At 42.9% G+C, this 17,728-nt stretch overlaps 1 protein-coding gene and 1 pseudogene across 1 annotated transcript; both read right to left on the bottom strand.

Annotated features, from left to right (window-relative positions):
- Positions 1-2,205: 2,205 nt before the first annotated feature.
- On the bottom strand, positions 2,206-6,688 carry LOC112253275 (annotated as a pseudogene).
- A 1,380-nt stretch (positions 6,689-8,068) lies between these two features.
- Positions 8,069-9,993, bottom strand: mrpl54 (mitochondrial ribosomal protein L54). Its single transcript, XM_024425325.1, has 3 exons — positions 9,793-9,993; positions 8,924-9,080; positions 8,069-8,711 (listed from the first exon to the last, which is right to left on the bottom strand). Exons 1-3 carry the CDS (start codon positions 9,971-9,973, stop codon positions 8,579-8,581), a joined length of 471 nt encoding a protein of 156 aa, XP_024281093.1. The 5' UTR covers positions 9,974-9,993; the 3' UTR covers positions 8,069-8,578.
- Positions 9,994-17,728: the final 7,735 nt, after the last annotated feature.

Genomic DNA, 17,728 nt, shown 5'->3' with positions numbered 1-17,728 from the left:
TTACGTTCCATCCCTGCAATACAGTTGATAACCATCGCTATAAATGCAAAAATTCCAATATTACTGAAACATATATAACTTATTGGTCTATCCCTCTTTACTGGTACATATCTACTACTCACACCACTCCTCTCAGGATCCGTCCGCCTTGACCCATATTCCTCTACTTTCTTCACTGCTTCAGCATAGGACAACTTCTGCACTACTCTAACCCTGGAAACCTCGACCGGCCTCTCTCGCACGGGTAATTTCTGATACCCAGCTCCATGGGCACCCCTACAATTAGCACATACCACTACTTTCCCCATCGATACACATTCCTTTGTCTCATGGCCTTCTGCACACTTCTCACACTTAGGAACCTCCATCCTACACACTGCTGCCACAAGCCTATAAGCTTGACACCTGCAACAATGTAATATATTCGGCACAAAAGCTTGTACAGGATAACTTATATATCCTAACATCACTTTGTCGGGCAAAGACTCAACATCAAAACTCAAAAGAACAGACAATGACTCTTCACTTTCACCACTCACGCCAACCTGTCTCTGTCGCACCAAACGACTAGTATCACAAACACTTGGGATCTTTCCCCTTCAGTTGGTCAACTTTTACATTTACTGCTACCCCAGTAATCACTGCATTCAATGGCGTGCTTTTCTTCAGAGCAAAACAATTCACATTTCCTCGCCTCCATTCGATTAATGCAGAGCGCCTTCTCCCTCTGACCAGCAAAAACACAAACAATTATCACAAGACCACTTCTGGTTACCCTCACCGATTCCACAGCACCCAACTCTGTTTTCACCCACCCTGAAACCACAAATGGATCAGCCAAAAGGCAAGGGTCCACTTTTTCCAAAAACTTCACTCCTACTGTCACAGACTCATCTCTATCCTGACCCATGGCGCAAGCCTTGGGCTCCGAGAACTTCACCACACCTACCACCTCCGATACTTTGACCTCATTCACTTCCATTTCTCCTCCTGTCTTCAGCTCACTCTGCTTACACTTTCTACCATGGTTTGTTAAAGAACAAACCATCTCCCTTTTTTTCACCATTTTGAACTGACTCAAGCTCACCCTCCCTCTCTCTCTTAGACCTCCTCTGCCTCTCTTTTTCCCTGTCCACTCCTCCTCTGTATTCCAAGTATACGTTTCCTTATGATAATACTGCACTTCTCCTGACATACATCTGGTTCTTGCCTTCTCAAGGGATGCCATTTAAACAGCTGTCACAATCTCCATACAATCAGCATGAAACCCTCAGGGTTTGGTGCTCAACAGTGCATCCCGCTTATAAAGCAGCTGCTTCGTCTTAATGTTCTTCTTTATCAAAAGCTACCGCAACACTTTTCCATTTCAAACAAGCACACTCATCCAACCACCATCCCAGGCAGTGTCCTTGTTAGGAAATTATTTGTTTATATAGTATTAAAGGGAAATTTGAAATTCTGAATTCAAAAACACAGTTTAATAAGTTATTTATGTTTTTAATAATGACTAATATTTCATACCACAATGTGAAAATAATGTAATAATACCATGCCCAAAATGTAATGGTTCTGCTTTGAACTATAGAAAAGGCACTATGTTTTCATACAATTTTCACAAACACCCTTTACAATTATTATTATTTTTTAATCTCTGTATCCTTTAACATATAAACAATTCAGGTTATAGGATCAATTTGTTGTAATGCTAGTTCAAATGAAAATCAAATCCAATTTGATTGGTCACAGACACATATTTAGCAGATGTTATTGCGGGTGTACTGTAGCGAAATGCTTGTGTTCCTAGTCACAATAGTGCAGTAGTATTTAACAATTCACAACAATACACCAATCTAAAAGTAAAATAATGGAATTAAGAAATATATATTAGGATGAGCGATGTCGGAGTGGCATTGACTAAAATACAGTAGAGCAATAAGTTGCACAATAAGTTAATGTGTATGTCTATAGATAAAACGGAATGGGTCGCACGCTTACGTTCCACAAATTGACAGGACTAACATGAATGGAAGTTTTGCATGTTACTGAACCAATATGTGAGGTCCTCTACTTGACCATGAGGTAGGTTGTCGTGAGAGGCTGAGGGGAGTCAGAATCAAACAACTCTGCACTGTCATCCTCTACCTGTAGATTGACCTTCCCAGTGAAAGATGGGGTGACAGACTCACCTGGCTCAGAGTAATATGACTAGGAGGTGGAGGCTGAGACATTGCAGGAAGTCTCTGAGGCAGGGAAGCTTGGCCCAAAGCCCTTTGGGAAGGAGGAGGAATGGCTGAATGAGTGAAGGTCAAGTGAGGAGAAGGCTGAGTTGGAGCGGAGAAGCCGAGGTTCGTGGAGATTTAGTTTGGATACCAGTGGTTTGCCCACAATGAAGTTTGCTTTTCTTGGACCTCCTCATCCAAGTTCGTATACTGATACTGAAGGTACACAGTGAATGTCAGCTCCTTCTGTAATGAGAACAAGCTAAGACAGATGCATCAGAGCTCATAAAAAGGGATAGTCACATAGCTCATATAAACCACAGGCCTACACAGAGAAGGGATTCATAATCACCTTCAGCAAGGTTCCTACAGGGTTGCTGGGCTCTCCAATATATTGTTTTTATTTTTAACTCTGGATCGTTGGGAAAGAGCTCGTAAGTACATATTTCACGGTAAAGTCTACACCTGTTGTATTTGGTGCATGTATAAAATAAAATGTTATTTGATTTTGACAAATCTGGTAACAAAGATATCCGATTTGGATTTCCAATACTAACACTGGTCCCACTGTTTTGTGGAACCGCCAAGAGTCAGTGTGTAATTTGAACCCTCACCTTGAGTCTCTGTACGCCCTTCAGGCGGGTGTAGAGGCCTGGAAGCTCCGGGGGCAGAAGGATGTCCATTGGCAGTAAACATCTAGGAGGCTCTCCTGATTACCCATTTTCAGATCCATATCCAAAACCTGCCATCATAAAGAACACAATAGGAAACAGGAACGAGTAAGATTACATGTCTACATGACAGAAACATATTACTGTGCTATACCAAGCCAGATTGTGCAGCAGTGGAAGACTATTGAACATATTAAGATGTTTTGACAATAGAGCAGCTAACCTCAGCGAAGTCTGTGAGATTGGCAAAGCAGGACCCAATGTCCTTGGTCTTCTCCAATATTCTGGTGTAGATGACCATGATGTTGGAGAACTCTGCTGCGAAGCCCAGCTACACCTTCACGCCACAGTCAAACTGCAGGTTACGGTTCTCTGGAAGAACTGGACAGAGACAGGCAATGCTTATTGAAGCCATTATGCAGTGCTTACTTAGCTCTACCTGAACTCATAGCAGCTCCAAGAGCATTAGCTCATGGATAATGCTATCTTGATTTACACAGATGACCCAGCTTCAAAACCCATTTGGTCACTCCACTAATGTACCTTGATTGAAACATGCAAGGTGAATAAGCCAAAGGTCTCACTATGTGTTATGGTCCACAGCAGGTTACGTGCTGAGGTGGTCTCTGACCAGCAAGAGCTCTGGATGCGGTCAGTGAGAGCACGTAGCTCAGACAGATTACTGCTTAACTCTAGAGCCTGCCGCACTCGCGTGAGCTCACACAGACCCATGTCTGTACAGATACATGAACCAAACAGAGAAACTACATTAACAGACATTTTTAAAGATTGGTATTCATGATGTCACAATACTTTGAAATATGTATTTTTTAAATAAGGTATATTGAATGTAATCAGTAATAGTGATACCTTTAGCCACCCTGTCCAGCATGACTGTGACCTTCTCGTCCTCCATGACTCTCTGTTTGAGGAAACATTGGACACATCGTCTTTGTTCACCTCAAAGGCCTTTGCATCCACACGCGGAGGCATAATCAGAGATTAATATAACACATTCTGTGATACGTGTCTTTGAGTGAAGGAGGTACTTTTAGGCGGCAGAGAAGAATCTCACGTGGCAAAGTTTGAAGTCACTTTCAGTTGCCCTGGCTGTGGAGGGATGCCGTCATTCAAGTTTCTCACAAGTCCTCAACTGGCAGCTTCATTAAATAGTACCCGCAAAACAGCAGTCTCAAAGTCAACAGTGAAGAGGCAACTCCAGGATGCTGGCCTTCTAGGCAGAGTTGCAAAGAAAAAGCCATATCTCAGATTGGCCAATAAAAAGAAAAGATTAAGATGGGCAAAAGAACACAGACACTGAACAGAGAAACTCTGCCTAGAAGGCCAGCATCCCGGAGTCGCCTCTTCACTGTTGACGTTGAGACTGTTGTTTTGCGGGTACTATTTAAAGAAGCTGCCAGTTGAGGACTTGTGAGGTGTCTGTTTCTCAAACTAGACACTCTATTGTACTTGTCCTCTTGCTCAGTTGTGCACCGAGGCCTCCCACTCCTCTTTCTATTCTGGTTAGAGCAAGTTTGCGCTGTTCTGTGGAGGGAGTAGTACACAGCATTGTACAAGATCTTCATTTTATTGTCAATTTCTCACATGGAATAGCCTTCATTTCTCAGAACAAGAATAGACTGACGAGTTTCAGAAGAAAGTTATTTGTTTCTGGCCATTTTGAGCCTGTAATCGAACCCATAAATGCTGATACTCAACTAGTTTAAAATGATGGAGGCCTCTGTACGCCTATGTTGATATTCCATTAAATATAATCCGTTTCCAGCTAAAATAGTAATTTATAACATTAACAATGTCTACACTGTATTTCTGATCAATTTGATGTCATTTTAATGGACAATATTTTTTGCTTTGCTTTCAAAAACAAGGACATTTCTAAGTGACCCCAAACTTTTGAACAGTAGTGTATATGGGCCTAATCATAGAATTACATATAGAATCCCTATTCATTTAATAGGATCTCTGTGGGCCTAATAGTAAAGATTTGTAATTTAACTTTAAAATGTATTAGCCTACCTTTTAATGTGGCATAAACACAACCAGTCATGACGTTTTCATTTGACTGTCAAACAATCCCTTCAAAAGGCTCATGTAGACTACCTGCACATGTTACTCAGGGACAGCTGAAAGACAGGCGGTGCTGGAATATTACATTTTTCTGCTTAGAATTTCCGACATTTGGTAGTCTATTTGTTCGTCAACTTGTCTGTAATTAGGTACATGTAGCTTCTCTTTTTTTATTACTTGATGCTCGTCCAGAATATTAAATAAACCTTGCTCATCAGAATAATGTCAGAAATTGATAGAATGTTCAATGCATCATCAACAATCTAGTTGACATCGGTAAAGTTTTCTCTGTCGTTTCTGCTCCTCTCATGGAGCGAGGACATTTGGGGACCAGGGAGATTTCCAAATGACATCCGTTTGACTGGTTTAAAGAAAATCAGAAGCTGTGAAAATGATCCAACACCTTTCTTTTAGTATTTCAGTTCGTCTTGGATGCATATTTTATGTGGTTGAAAATGAAATACTCTCATCTTTTATATAGCTGAATGAAATTGCACGTTTAGACTACACAACAGGTCCCTAAGCGTGCGATCGCATTCTCTCAAGATGTTGAAAGAAAGAAATAATATTTCTCCACTCATGTTCCTGAGACAAAATGTACATTTGGTCTATCATTTTACTGTCAGGAACACTTAATTCTGCAGGAGTTAACATTATAATAGGCTACATGTGAGGCTACAGTCAGTGTCCAGACTTCAGTTACTATTAGGCTACACTGGCATCCATACCGTGCCATTTGATAAACACCAAAAAGGGTTTATGAATCAGTGATTGTAACCTGAATTGATGTGTACACTCCTGTCCTCATACCTCTCGGCCTCGGCGACTCATCTCTGACTTGGCAAAATGTCAGTGTTATAGTTGAACCAAACCGCATTTTGGCAGATGTCCCGAGTTCATGCCAGATATGGGTCGAATCAGGACACATTACCTTATGTTCTAATATCATAGTTTATCATGGAGTTAACTGCGCTGGAGCTAGCTGACCGTACCAGGCGGACATGTGCACACTGGGAGAAGATTAAGCTCTCTCCATATTTGAACCTGCAGGTGCAGTGTCCATGGTAGGTTGGGGTTAAAGGGCAAAGGACCAGCTCTGGACTGCTTCCACCCAGAACCTGTTATCTCACTCACTGCCCAGTGGCATGGAAGCATCTTCTTCATGTTTTGTGTGTTGCATGTCTAAAATGCTTTCCTCAAATCAAAAGCACTTCTCACTGTATGTCGGAACTGGGTATATAATGACTGCAATATGCAATGGACTGACCTCTTCTTTGCCTCTGAACCACTGGTAGCCAATAGCAGTAGGACCACTGGCCTTACAGACCAGCACCTACTGCCTCCCTCTGTAGCATGCTGGGCCTTGGGCTGCATTGTTAGCTGGATCAGCCCCATCACTACACACGCACGCACAAACACACACACACGCGCACACACCAGGTAAGATGACTGAGAGGATGCCTGTAGTGTTGATGTTTTGCCAAAATGGAGCTGGACTATATGTCACATATTTCAGAGAGAGAGAGTCAGGAATTTGTTGAGGTTTTGACTATTTGTGGCAGTGAGGTACTGGACAGCATCATGGTGCTCCATTGTCTTCAAGCAGTGCAGCAGGAAGCCCAGGGTGAAGGAGCGCTCAGACAGTCTCTCCAGGAGGTAGCGGCCGGGGCTGCCTGTCGGGCTGAGAATCTGGAACGAACAGCTGATCATCTCATTCTCACTGTCAATCAATGGTGGCAAACCCCTGTCAGGTCAGGAGAAACACTCATTCTCTCCATGGGTCTTTATGCCATCTTTTAGACTTCCACAGCTTCACAAATTAAAAAGTTACAGATTGACTGTTATCATTGGGTAAAGATGACAAAGATTCTTCTGTGAAGAATATGAGGTATGGATTTACATATCAACATCAAATCTGTAATGATTGAGTCAATGTTTTTAATATTGAGTGTTTAATTTCAAAGTCTCACCTGCAGCAGAATCGATATTGCTGTGATAACATTGGCAAGTTGTCGCCATCCACATTTGGCATTGTCCAGCATGTCAGCTAACCTGTCCCGAGCTCCTTCACTTAAAGTCCCATTCCAGTCACCAGTCATCTATCTCTAATCTGTTTTTAAACAATACTGTTGTTTGGAGGGAAAATAACAATTGTAAATAATGGTTATTTATCCTAGTTTTCACAGTTTTCAAATTAAAACAATTTTAAGCGGTAATTCGACTGCAACAGTGGTCATCCAGAGTCAAGGGTGCCAGTCACACCTTGAGTGGCTGTGATGGCAGAACACTACAGAAGACACTGCCACAACTTTCACTTGCTGACGCTTAGTGATTGGTATGCAAAGCATGCAAAAATAACATCTGGTTTGATTTTACGTAGCCTAGCTAAAAGCTATAACATGTATACAAAAAAAAGCTGCTCTACCCCCTAAAAATTAACACATTAGATTATAACAACAAATAAATATCTGCCAACTGCTGTAGCCTATTTATCCAAATTTACCAAAAAACTGAAAGCGCATCCATTTACTGGCATTCTATTCAGATACTTACGGAATAAACTAAGATAAATTTCTTCATCCACGTAAACTACTATGTTTATCTCAAAGCATACAAACCCCTGCTTCTTTACCGATTCCGATGATGTTTTCGATTAGATAAGTTCCTCAATAATTTACAGTGGAAGAACAGACAGACCGAACTCTACTAGTTCAGAAATCTCTCTCTCAGAAGTAGCCTACAGTAATTTGCCTATGCCAATCTCATTTTAGGTTTAGCCTCCTTTCACCTTCTCTATCTATGCCAATAGATTCACACCAACCCTCAGCTTCAGGGGGAAATATACAGTATATCTAAGAATGCATTTTGACAGGTAGCCCCTTTTCTGATCTTTTTCAATAATTGGTCTTTTGACCAATCAGATCAGCCCTGGAAAAGAGCTGTTGAGAAAACATCTGATGTGCTTGACCAATTAGTGGAAAAAATATCAGAATTGTGAACTCAGCCAGAGAAGCTTGGAATGATCAACGAACTCAACCACATGTTGCAGATTAATCAAAATAAAAATAATAATAAAAACAGAAACAGTCATTGAATTTAGAATGTTTATTCACCATTGATAGACAAACTCTTGCATGAAATAAATAGACCTCAACGGGTATTTATTCAGGTGTTCACTGATAAATGACAAGAATAAACAAGGCCTTCATTTTTCTGAAAGTATCTAGCACCGCCATGCATCAGAGTATTCCAGATGCCATCTGCAAGATGTGAATCAAAACTCCTACTCTCACATAACATGTGAAAATTTAATGTGTGATATTTTTCAAAGACGCTTATAGATGGTAACATTTGAGATAAGAAATCAAAAGGCAAAAGTTAAGATTAATAAAAATCCAGGTCTTTCTTTTTGACTTTACTTACAACAAGTCCAAGTTCTCAAGTTGATTGGTGATTCCTTTTCAGCAGAAAGGTGACATACTGACTGACAGTATTGAGTCGGTCAGGTTACAGCTATGCTGTAGTGTCTGGTGTACACAGAACACAGATCTGCAGAGAGCAGCTGATCACTGAGGGGCTCTCTTTCACTGGCTCTGGGTCCTACAGCTTCTTCCCTTTGTGTAACCTGTTAAAGCGCAACATGTGCTCCTTCCTCAGGACCTTCCAGTACTCATGGCTATCTGGCTCCAGCTCATGGATATTCTTAGGGGGACCCAGCTGCAACCGGAACAGCCTGGGAGGCAAGAGAGGTAGCAGCTTGGTGTCACTTAAATTGTTCATATGAAATGCTTTGTAATTATTATTAATTATTAATTAATAACATTATATGTTTAAAACAAAACCTGCTATTCATGGACATGAAGTTGAGCATTAATAAAATATCCCAGAAAAACATAACTGATCTCCAGCTATCTTCTCAAGGTAGTACCATATTTGAGCACTTACCACTCTGGGTACTCCTCGGGAGGTTTCAGTGCAGGGTCGTCTCCTTGCTTAAAAATGTTGACTCCAACAGCGTGAGAGGTGAGCTTCACAGGGTCCTTACAAACCTCCGGTCCCTTCAGCACATCTTTCACCATACCCTTGCCCTTCCCTTTGGCAGCTGGGAGAGAGAGAGTAAGTTGGGATGAAAACAGGTTATGACTCATTCTATACTTTAGCACGGTTTTCACTGGTCTTATTACAAAACATGGAACAATGAGTTAGAGAACATGAACAAGATTGGACTTCTGCTTTGTTCTAGCCATTTCTCCCCAGTGTTTTTGATAAACATATATGAAATTGTTTCCATTTATAGATACATTTTTTATAAGTCTTACAAACAGTTACATTTATTAACCGATTAATTGATCTGGAAATGCAATAGCATATATTTAACATCATTGGCTCAAGATATTGTCCTGAATGCTAAGTGGCAAGGAAACACTCCGATTAAATTCTAAAGATCCAGTGCCTTGAGATAAACTTCACAGTTAGAGATAACATGCAAAAGCAAGGCAGATACTATGATTCAGTGGGTGGGTGTGAAATAATTATTTTGATTGCACATGCATTCACGCAGGAAGTTATGACAGGAACTGTGGTACATAGCAAGTAGCTAGCTACCTCACTATATTGATGCTATAATTATTCATACTGTAATCAAAGAAATAACATTGCTCATCATGCCTGTAATTTACCTGTTCCTGGGTTCATCACCCAGTTATCTTTTCTAATGGTAACTAGCTAGCTAGAGACATTTTCTTGTAAACATATTATCCACCGCACCATTTTATTGTGGGGGAGAAGGATTTTTACAGACGCCATTTACTTACCAACTTTCTTTGCATATCCACGCGTCGGAATTCTATACAGGTTGCTCATACAAAATCTCACAGGTGTATTGGTCGCAAAGCATTTAATTCTCATTGTAGAGCAGAATAATCCGTACCCTGCCATCCTTTCTTGCGGTAAGGGATAACACAAATGGCCACCATGCATGTCTTTGACATTCATAATCGCCACTTCCGAGTAACTTCTTCCTCTAAGGAAAAACGAGCGTATCAGCCGTCGCTGATTTTCTATTGCACGTTACTGCCACCTGCTTGGAGGAATGCATGCGATCAACGTGCCTCTATGCGACAGCAAAGTACCAATCATTAAACTAATCTGCATAACATCGAGAGAGGAAGATATCCACAACAACAGGTTGACACAGAAATCTGGTGTAGGTGGTTGATCAACACTGGACTGTGACTGGATCAGAGATGGATGGAAAGGTAGAGGGGTTAGTAGTTAAGGAGGACGGGATGGAGTGTAGTGATGGAATGGAAAAAAGTAGAAGTATAGTAAGAGTAAAGGTTAAGAAGAAGAGGAAGCCTGAGGAGCCTTTGCAGGTCTTGTCAGAGGAGAGTAGTGATGATGAGGGAGGTTCGGGTTCACAGTGTTGTATTGAGAGAAGTGGAGTTCAAGGTGTTGGTGAAATTTAAGGATCAAGGTGGACTTACGGTGGTGAGGCCTATCGCGTTGATGAGGGATTTGGAGTAGAAGAGTTTGTGTCTGCTAAAGTTCTTCGTGATGGAAGTTTGGTGGTGGTGCGTTTCAATGCTAAACAGTATGAGTTGGTACTCAAACTCAAGCAGGTATGTAAACGTGTGGTTGATAGTAGCATGCTGGATCAAACTGGACGGAAGTGGGTGAAGGGCATTATTACACGAGAAAGGAAGAAGGTGGATAGCTTGTCAGTGCTACTAAACTTTGAGGATCTGGTATTGCCAGGAAAACTTAGGATTGGGTATATGAGTTACTATGTGGGAGCATATGTTCCAAAACCATTGCATTGCTATAACTGTCAAAGGTTTGGGCGTGTAGCTGTGGTGTGTAAAGGCAAAAGGAGATGTGCGAAGTGTGGGGGAGAACGTGCATTGGGGAGATGGGGTCCAGTTAAAGTGCTGTAACTGTGGGGGTGCCCATAGTGTAGCATATGGGGGTTGTTCAGTGATGAAAAGACAGGTGGGAAGTGCAGCAGGTGAGGAGTGAGCTTAACATCTCGTATGCAGAAGCAGTGAAGGTAGTTCACACAGAAACAATCGGGGCACCTAGAAGAGCAGGTATTCCAGGGCCAATTGGGATGTAGGTTGGGCATGATGGAGGGAGCAGAATGGGGGAGAGTACATAGTGGAGCAGGCAGTGAGGTATCTTGGGATCACAGTACCTTCATGGGAAAATGTACAGGGTGACCTCAATAAGATTGAGAATCAGTCCAGCCAGGAATCATGTATTGGTTCATTTGCATTATGGTGTTAATCATTCAATGGAATGCCAGAAGTTTGATGGCTAATGGGCAAGAGTTCAACCAGTTTATTCAGGAGTTACCAGCCAAACCTGATGTTATATGTTTCCAGGAGACATGGCTAAAACCTACTCTAGGTTTTGTAATACAAGGTTATGTTGCAGTCCGTAGAGATAAGGTGGCAGGGAGAGGATGGGAGTGTGTTACCTTTATAAAGTGAGGGATCCCTAATAGGTGTGTGGGAGAGGGAGTGGAACAGGAGTATGTAGTGGTGGTTGGGAGGGGGGAATATGGTAATAGTGAACTTTTACAACCCGTGTAAGAGACTGGAGTTGCGGGTCCTTGGGAATGTAGAAGGTCAAGATAGGAGATGGGTAATGTGGTGTGGGTATTTTAATACTCATAGTACACTCTTGGGAGGGTGACAGACTTAGGTAAATGGACAAGTGTTGGAGAAACTACTGGATGAGAAAGGGCTTGTGAGTCTTAATGACGGCTGGGGAACAGGATTGACCCAGTAACTTGAAATGAATCTGCTCTGGATCTTACTTTGATCTCAAGTTCAATGGCAGGCAGATGTGGTTGTAAGGTTTTGGAAGAATCTGCAGTGGGTAGTGATCACTATCCTATCATATGTACTGTAGGAATGAGGGAGGAAGAATTGGTAGGAAATGGATTGAGGAGATGGATATTTGGGAAAGCGGAGTGGGTTTTGTTTCAGGAGTTGAGTGAACAGGAGTTGTCTCAGGTAGATCTTAATTCAGCTATAGAAACAGTCGATGCAATAAGAAGAGCAATAGTAGGAGCCGCAAGGCAGGTGGTACAGAGGGGAGAAAGAGTAACGCAGTCCAATAGTGGAGTGATGAGTGTAGAGAAACAGTGAAGAGTAGGAAAAGGGCTTTCATAATGTTGAAAACATACCCATAATTACAGCTAAGAGGGAGTATTGGAGGACATGCGGGTGGTCCTGGATCAGAGAGAGATGGTGGGGGATACATTGAATGAACCTTTTACATTGGCTGAGATGAAGAGAGCATTAGCTAGAACTGCCGGGAAGTTGGAAGCAGGTGGTAGTGGTGCCAATACGGAAACCTGGAAAAGACCATACTAGTCCTTCAAGCTATAGGCCGATAGAGTTGACATCTCATGCATGTAAAATTATGTAAAGGATGATAACGGAAAGACTGATGTACTTTCTGAAGAGTAGAGGACTGTCACAATATCAAAGGGGGTTCAGGAAAAGCAGGGGGAACGATGGAACCTGTATTGTGTCTCGAGTCAGTCATACTTAAGGCACAGGCAAATAAAGAGGTGGTGGTAGCCATTTTCTTTGATGTAGAGATGGCTCGTGATATGATGCGGAAGGAAGGCCTACATATCAAGCTGGATAACATGAGGGTTGGACAAAGGGTTTTAACTGGATACATTTGATTTTTGGGCGATCAATACGAGTGAGGGTGGGGAGCTCTGTCAGAAAGCTATGAGGTAGATAATGGTACCCACCAGGGAAGTGTCATTAATAACAGCTGGTGCGCGATATCTAACATTAAAGTCTCACGGTATTGCTTGCCTGAGGTGGAGTACCTTATGATAAGCTCTAGACCACACTATCTACCAAGAGAGTTCTCATCTATATTATTCGTAGCCGTCTATTTACCACCGCAAACCGATGCTGACACTAAGACCACACTAAACCAGCTGTATAAGGCCATAAGCAAAGAAGAAAATGCTCATCCAGAAGCTGCAAACCATTACAGACTACAAAGGGAAGTACAGCCGGGAGCTGTCCAGTGACACAAGCCTACCAGACGAGCTAAACTACTTCTATGCTCGCTTCGAGGCAAGTAACACTTAAACATGCATGAGAGCAACAGCTGTTACAGAAGACTGTGTGATCACACTCTACAAAGGCCGATGTGTGTAAGACCTTTAAACAGGTCAACAGTCACAAGGCTGCAGGGCCAGACGGATTACCAGGACATGTACTGTGAGCTTGCGCTGACCAACTGGTGAGTGTCTTCACTGACATTTTCAACCTCTCCCTGTCCGAGTCTGTAATACCAACATGTTTTAAGCAGACCACCATAGTCCCTGTGCCCAAGAACACTAAGGTAACCTGCCCAATGACTACCGACCCTTAGCACTCACATCTGTAGCCCTGAAGTGCTTTGAAAGGCTGGTCATGGCTCACATCAACACCATTATCCCAGAAACCCTAGACCCACTCCAATTTGCATACTGCCCTGACATATCCACAGATGATGCATTCTCTATTGCTTTGCACACTGCCCTTTCCCACCTGCATAAAAGGAACACCAATGTGAGAATGCTATTCATTGACTACAGCTCAGCGTTCAACACCATAGTGCCCTCAAAGCTCATCACTAAGCTAAGGACCCTGGGACTAAACACCTCCCTCTGCAGCTGGATCCTGGACTTCCTGACAGTCCGCCCACAGGTGGTAAGGGTAGGTAACAATATATCCGCCACGCTGATCCTCAACACAGGGCCCCCTCAAGGGTGCGTGCTCAGTCCCCTCCTGTACTCCCTGTTCACTCATGACTGCACGGCCAGGCACGACTCCAACACCATCATTAAGTTTGCTGAAAAGTGACTATGCCTCCTGTGATGCATAGTCACTTTAGCATATTACCTTGACTAACCTGTACCCCCGCACATTGACTCTGCACCAGTACCCCATGTATAATCTCGTTGTTGTTATTTTATTGTGTAACATTTAATTATTTACTTTAGTTTATTTAGTAAATATTTTCTTAACTATATTTCTTGAACTGCATTGTTGGTTAAGGGCTTGTAAGTAAGCATTTCACGGTAAAGTCTACACCTATTGTATTCGGCGCATTTGACAAATAAAGTTTAATTTGATTTGATTTTGATATGATTAGTCCTTTGTTGTTTTCCATTATGATTGACGATGTATTCTCTCAGGTGAGATCTGATATTGGGAGGTCGTTGTTTGCGGATGATGGGAGTGCTGTGGAATCGAGGGAGAAATATTACCCATAGAGCCAGAAGAGTTCAAGAAGTGATGAATGAAGTAGAACAGTGGTCCCTCAGGTGGGGCTTCAAGTTTTCAATTGAGAAAACACAGACTGTGTTTTTTTTCTAGAAGGAAGGTTGGGGAGGAAATATACTTGAAGTTGTATGGAAGGAATCTGGGGAGGGTTTAGGTTCCTGGGCTTCTGGTTTGACACTTGAAATGACATGGACAGAGCATATTAAGAGAGTAGTTGTCAAAGGAAAGAAAATATTGAATGTGATGGATTGCTTGTCAGGAGTGGAGTGGGCGCAGATAGAATGGCATTGAAAATTATATACACTGCTCAAAAAAATAAAGGGAACACTTAAACAACACAATGTAACTCCAAGTCAATCACACTTCTATGAAATCAAACTGTCCACTTAGGAAGCAACACCGATTGACAATAAATTTCACATGCTGTTGTGCAAATGGAATAGACAACAGGTGGAAATTATAGGCAATTAGCAAGACACCCCCAATAAAGGAGTGGTTCGGCAGGTGGTAACCACAGACCACTTCTCAGTTCCTATGCTTCCTGGCTGATGTTTTGGTCACTTTTGAATGCTGGCGGTGCTTTCACTCTAGTGGTAGCATGAGACGGAGTCTACAACCCACACAAGTGGCTCAGGTAGTGCAGCTCATCCAGGATGGAACATCAATGCGAGCTGTGGCAAGAAGGTTTGAAGTGTCTGTCAGCGTAGTGTCCAGAGCATGGAGGCGCTACCAGGAGACAGGCCAGTACATCAGGAGACGTGGAGGAGGCCGTAGGAGGGCAACAACCCAGCAGCAGGACCGCTACCTCCGCCTCTGTGCAAGGAGGAGCAGGAGGAGTACTGCCAGAGCCCTGCAAAATGACCTCCAGCAGGCCACAAATGTGCATGTGTCTGCTCAAACGGTCAGAAACAGACTCCATGAGGGTGGTATGAGGGCCCGACTTCCACAGGTGGGGTTTGTGCTTACGGCCCAACACCGTGCAGGACGTTTGGCATTTGCCAGAGAAAACCAAGATTGGCAAATTCGCCACTGGCGCCCTGTGCTCTTCACAGATGAAAGCAGGTTCACACTGAGCACGTGACAGACGTGACAGAGTCTGGAGACGCCGTGGAGAACGTTCTGCTGCCTGCAACATCCTCCAGCATGACCGGTTTGGTGGTGGGTCAGTCATGGTGTGGGGTGGCATTTCTTTGGGGGGCCGCACAGCCCTCTATGTGCTCGGGCAGAGGTAGCCTGACTGCCATTAGGTACCGAGATGAGATCCTCAGACCCCTTGTGAGACCATATGCCTGTGCGGTTGGCCCTGGGTTCCTCCTAATGCAAGACAATGCTAGACCTCATGTGGCTGGAGTGTGTCAGCAGTTCCTGCAAGAGGAAGGCATTGATGCTATGGACTGGCCCGCCCGTTCCCCAGACCTGAATCGTTTTGAGCACACCTGGGACATCATGTCTCGCTCCATCCACCAATGCCACTTTGCACCACAGACTGTCCAGGAGTTGGCGGATGCTTTAGTCCAGGTCTGGGAGGAGATCCCTCAGGAGACCATCCGCCACCTCATCAGGAGCATACCCAGGCATTGTAGGGAGGTCATACAGGCACGTGGAGGCTACACACACTACTGAGCCTTATTTTGACTTGTTTTAAGGACATTACATCAAAGTTGGATCAGCCTGTAGTGTGGTTTTTCACTTTAATTTTGAGTGTCACTCCAAATCCAGACCTCCATGGGTTGATAAATTTGATTTCCATTGCTAATTTTTGTGTGATTTTGTTGTCAGCACATTCAACTATGTAAAGAAAAAAGTATTTAATAAGAATATTTAATTCATTCAGATCTAGGATGTGTTATTTAGTGTTACCTTTATTTTTTTGAGCAGTGTATATGTATATATATAGCATTGTTAAGGTCATCAATGGATTATGGAAGTATAGCATATGGATCAGCAGCTCAAACATTTAAAAAAATGCTAGATGTTATCCAGGCCAAAGCCCTAAGAATATGTTGTGGAGCACTCAAGACCTCCCCGGCGGCAGCAATGCAGGTAGAGTTGGGAGAGATGCCGTTTAAGTTAAGAAGACAGCTGGCCATGACATACTGTGTAAATCTACAAGGACATAAGGTTACACATCCTACAAAAAAGGTGAACTAAATCTGAATACAAGCTTTGGGTGGATAGGCAATTGCATGGCGAGAGAGATAGGGTTGTTTGGGAGGGAGTTCAGCCCCTTTGCGGTTCTCGCTGCTTTCCCACCTTGGTTTCTCCCTCAGCCAGTGATAGATCTAGGGTTGTTTGGGAGGGAGTTCAGCCCCTTTGCGGTTCTCGCTGCTTTCCCACCTTGGTTTCTCCCTCAGCCAGTGATAGATCTAGGGTTGTTTGGGAGGGAGTTCAGCCCCTTTGCGGTTCTCGCTGTTTTCCCACCTTGGTTTCTCCCTCAGCCAGTGATAGATCTAGGGTTGCTTGAGAGGGTGTTGAGGAAGGAGTTGATTCAGTTGTAAGTGAACATTTAAGAACACAATATTTTAATATTATATACTACACTATTATATACTATACTATTATTTACTATTATATACTATACTATTATATACTTTAATATATTCACAGATGGATCTAAGAACCCTAAAACAGGGACGACGGGGCAGTGACGAAAAGAGCAACGGATAATTTATCTGTTTATACAATGGAGTTGTTGGCCATACTATTGGCTGCAGAGAGGGTAGAGGAGGTGAGGCCAGAATTAATGTGTGCCTCAGAGCGGAAAGGATGTATTGTATGAGGTTTTGCAGTGCTTGTATAGGGTGAAACAGATGGGGTAAATCCTAGACAATCATCCCTTCTCCCTAAGGAAACAAAATACATAATGAAATACTACATCCCTTTTAGATTTCCCCAGCAGTTCACTTAATCCTGGCCTTTCAACCCCATTACTCCTCAAATCCAACAACAATCACTCCCTTTCTCTCACATATTTCTGGCACTGAAATAGAATATGTTCCACTGTCTCCATCTCCTCCTGTCTATGATCACACCTCCCAGTCGGATGTTTCTCCACCAATTTCAATGTACTATTTAGCCTTGTCCAGTCTCAGCCTTGTGAATACACTTTCCTTCCCTTCTCTGTTGGCCTGAGGACTTCCCTGCCCCCACCTTTTCCTGGATCTTATACAGGTGTCTTACCTTACTCTCTCTGTTCCACAATTCTTGCCACTTTTAACCACTGTTCTTGTTAACCCCTTAGCTTCTGCTTTACTGATTGACAATTCCATCTCAACATTAGGATGTTTAAGAGACTGCTTGGCGATAATACCCACTTCCTCATCCCCCTTTACTCCCACATGAGCTGCTACCCAGAGGAGCATAACAAATACCCCCATCGATTTAGACCTCCACTGTCTCTGATCCACACTCCAGTCTCGTTGGTGGCGGTAATGCGCCTTAA

Source organism: Oncorhynchus tshawytscha, linkage group LG06 (genome assembly GCF_018296145.1).
Source record: "Oncorhynchus tshawytscha isolate Ot180627B linkage group LG06, Otsh_v2.0, whole genome shotgun sequence".
In the NCBI taxonomy this organism is placed as follows: domain Eukaryota; kingdom Metazoa; phylum Chordata; class Actinopteri; order Salmoniformes; family Salmonidae; genus Oncorhynchus; species Oncorhynchus tshawytscha.
Note: the sequence above shows the minus strand (reverse complement) of the source record. Positions and strands in the feature narration are given on the sequence as shown.

Coding starts and splice junctions, on each gene's coding strand:
- mrpl54 (XM_024425325.1), bottom strand. CDS start 9,973: ATGAATGTCAAAGACATGCATGGTGGCCATTTGTGTTATCCCTTACCG. Junction 9,081..9,792: donor TGGATATGCAAAGAAAGTTG/GTAAGTAAATGG, acceptor TCTCTCTCCCAG/CTGCCAAAGGGAAGGGCAAG. Junction 8,712..8,923: donor CCCGAGGAGTACCCAGAGTG/GTAAGTGCTCAA, acceptor CTTGCCTCCCAG/GCTGTTCCGGTTGCAGCTGG.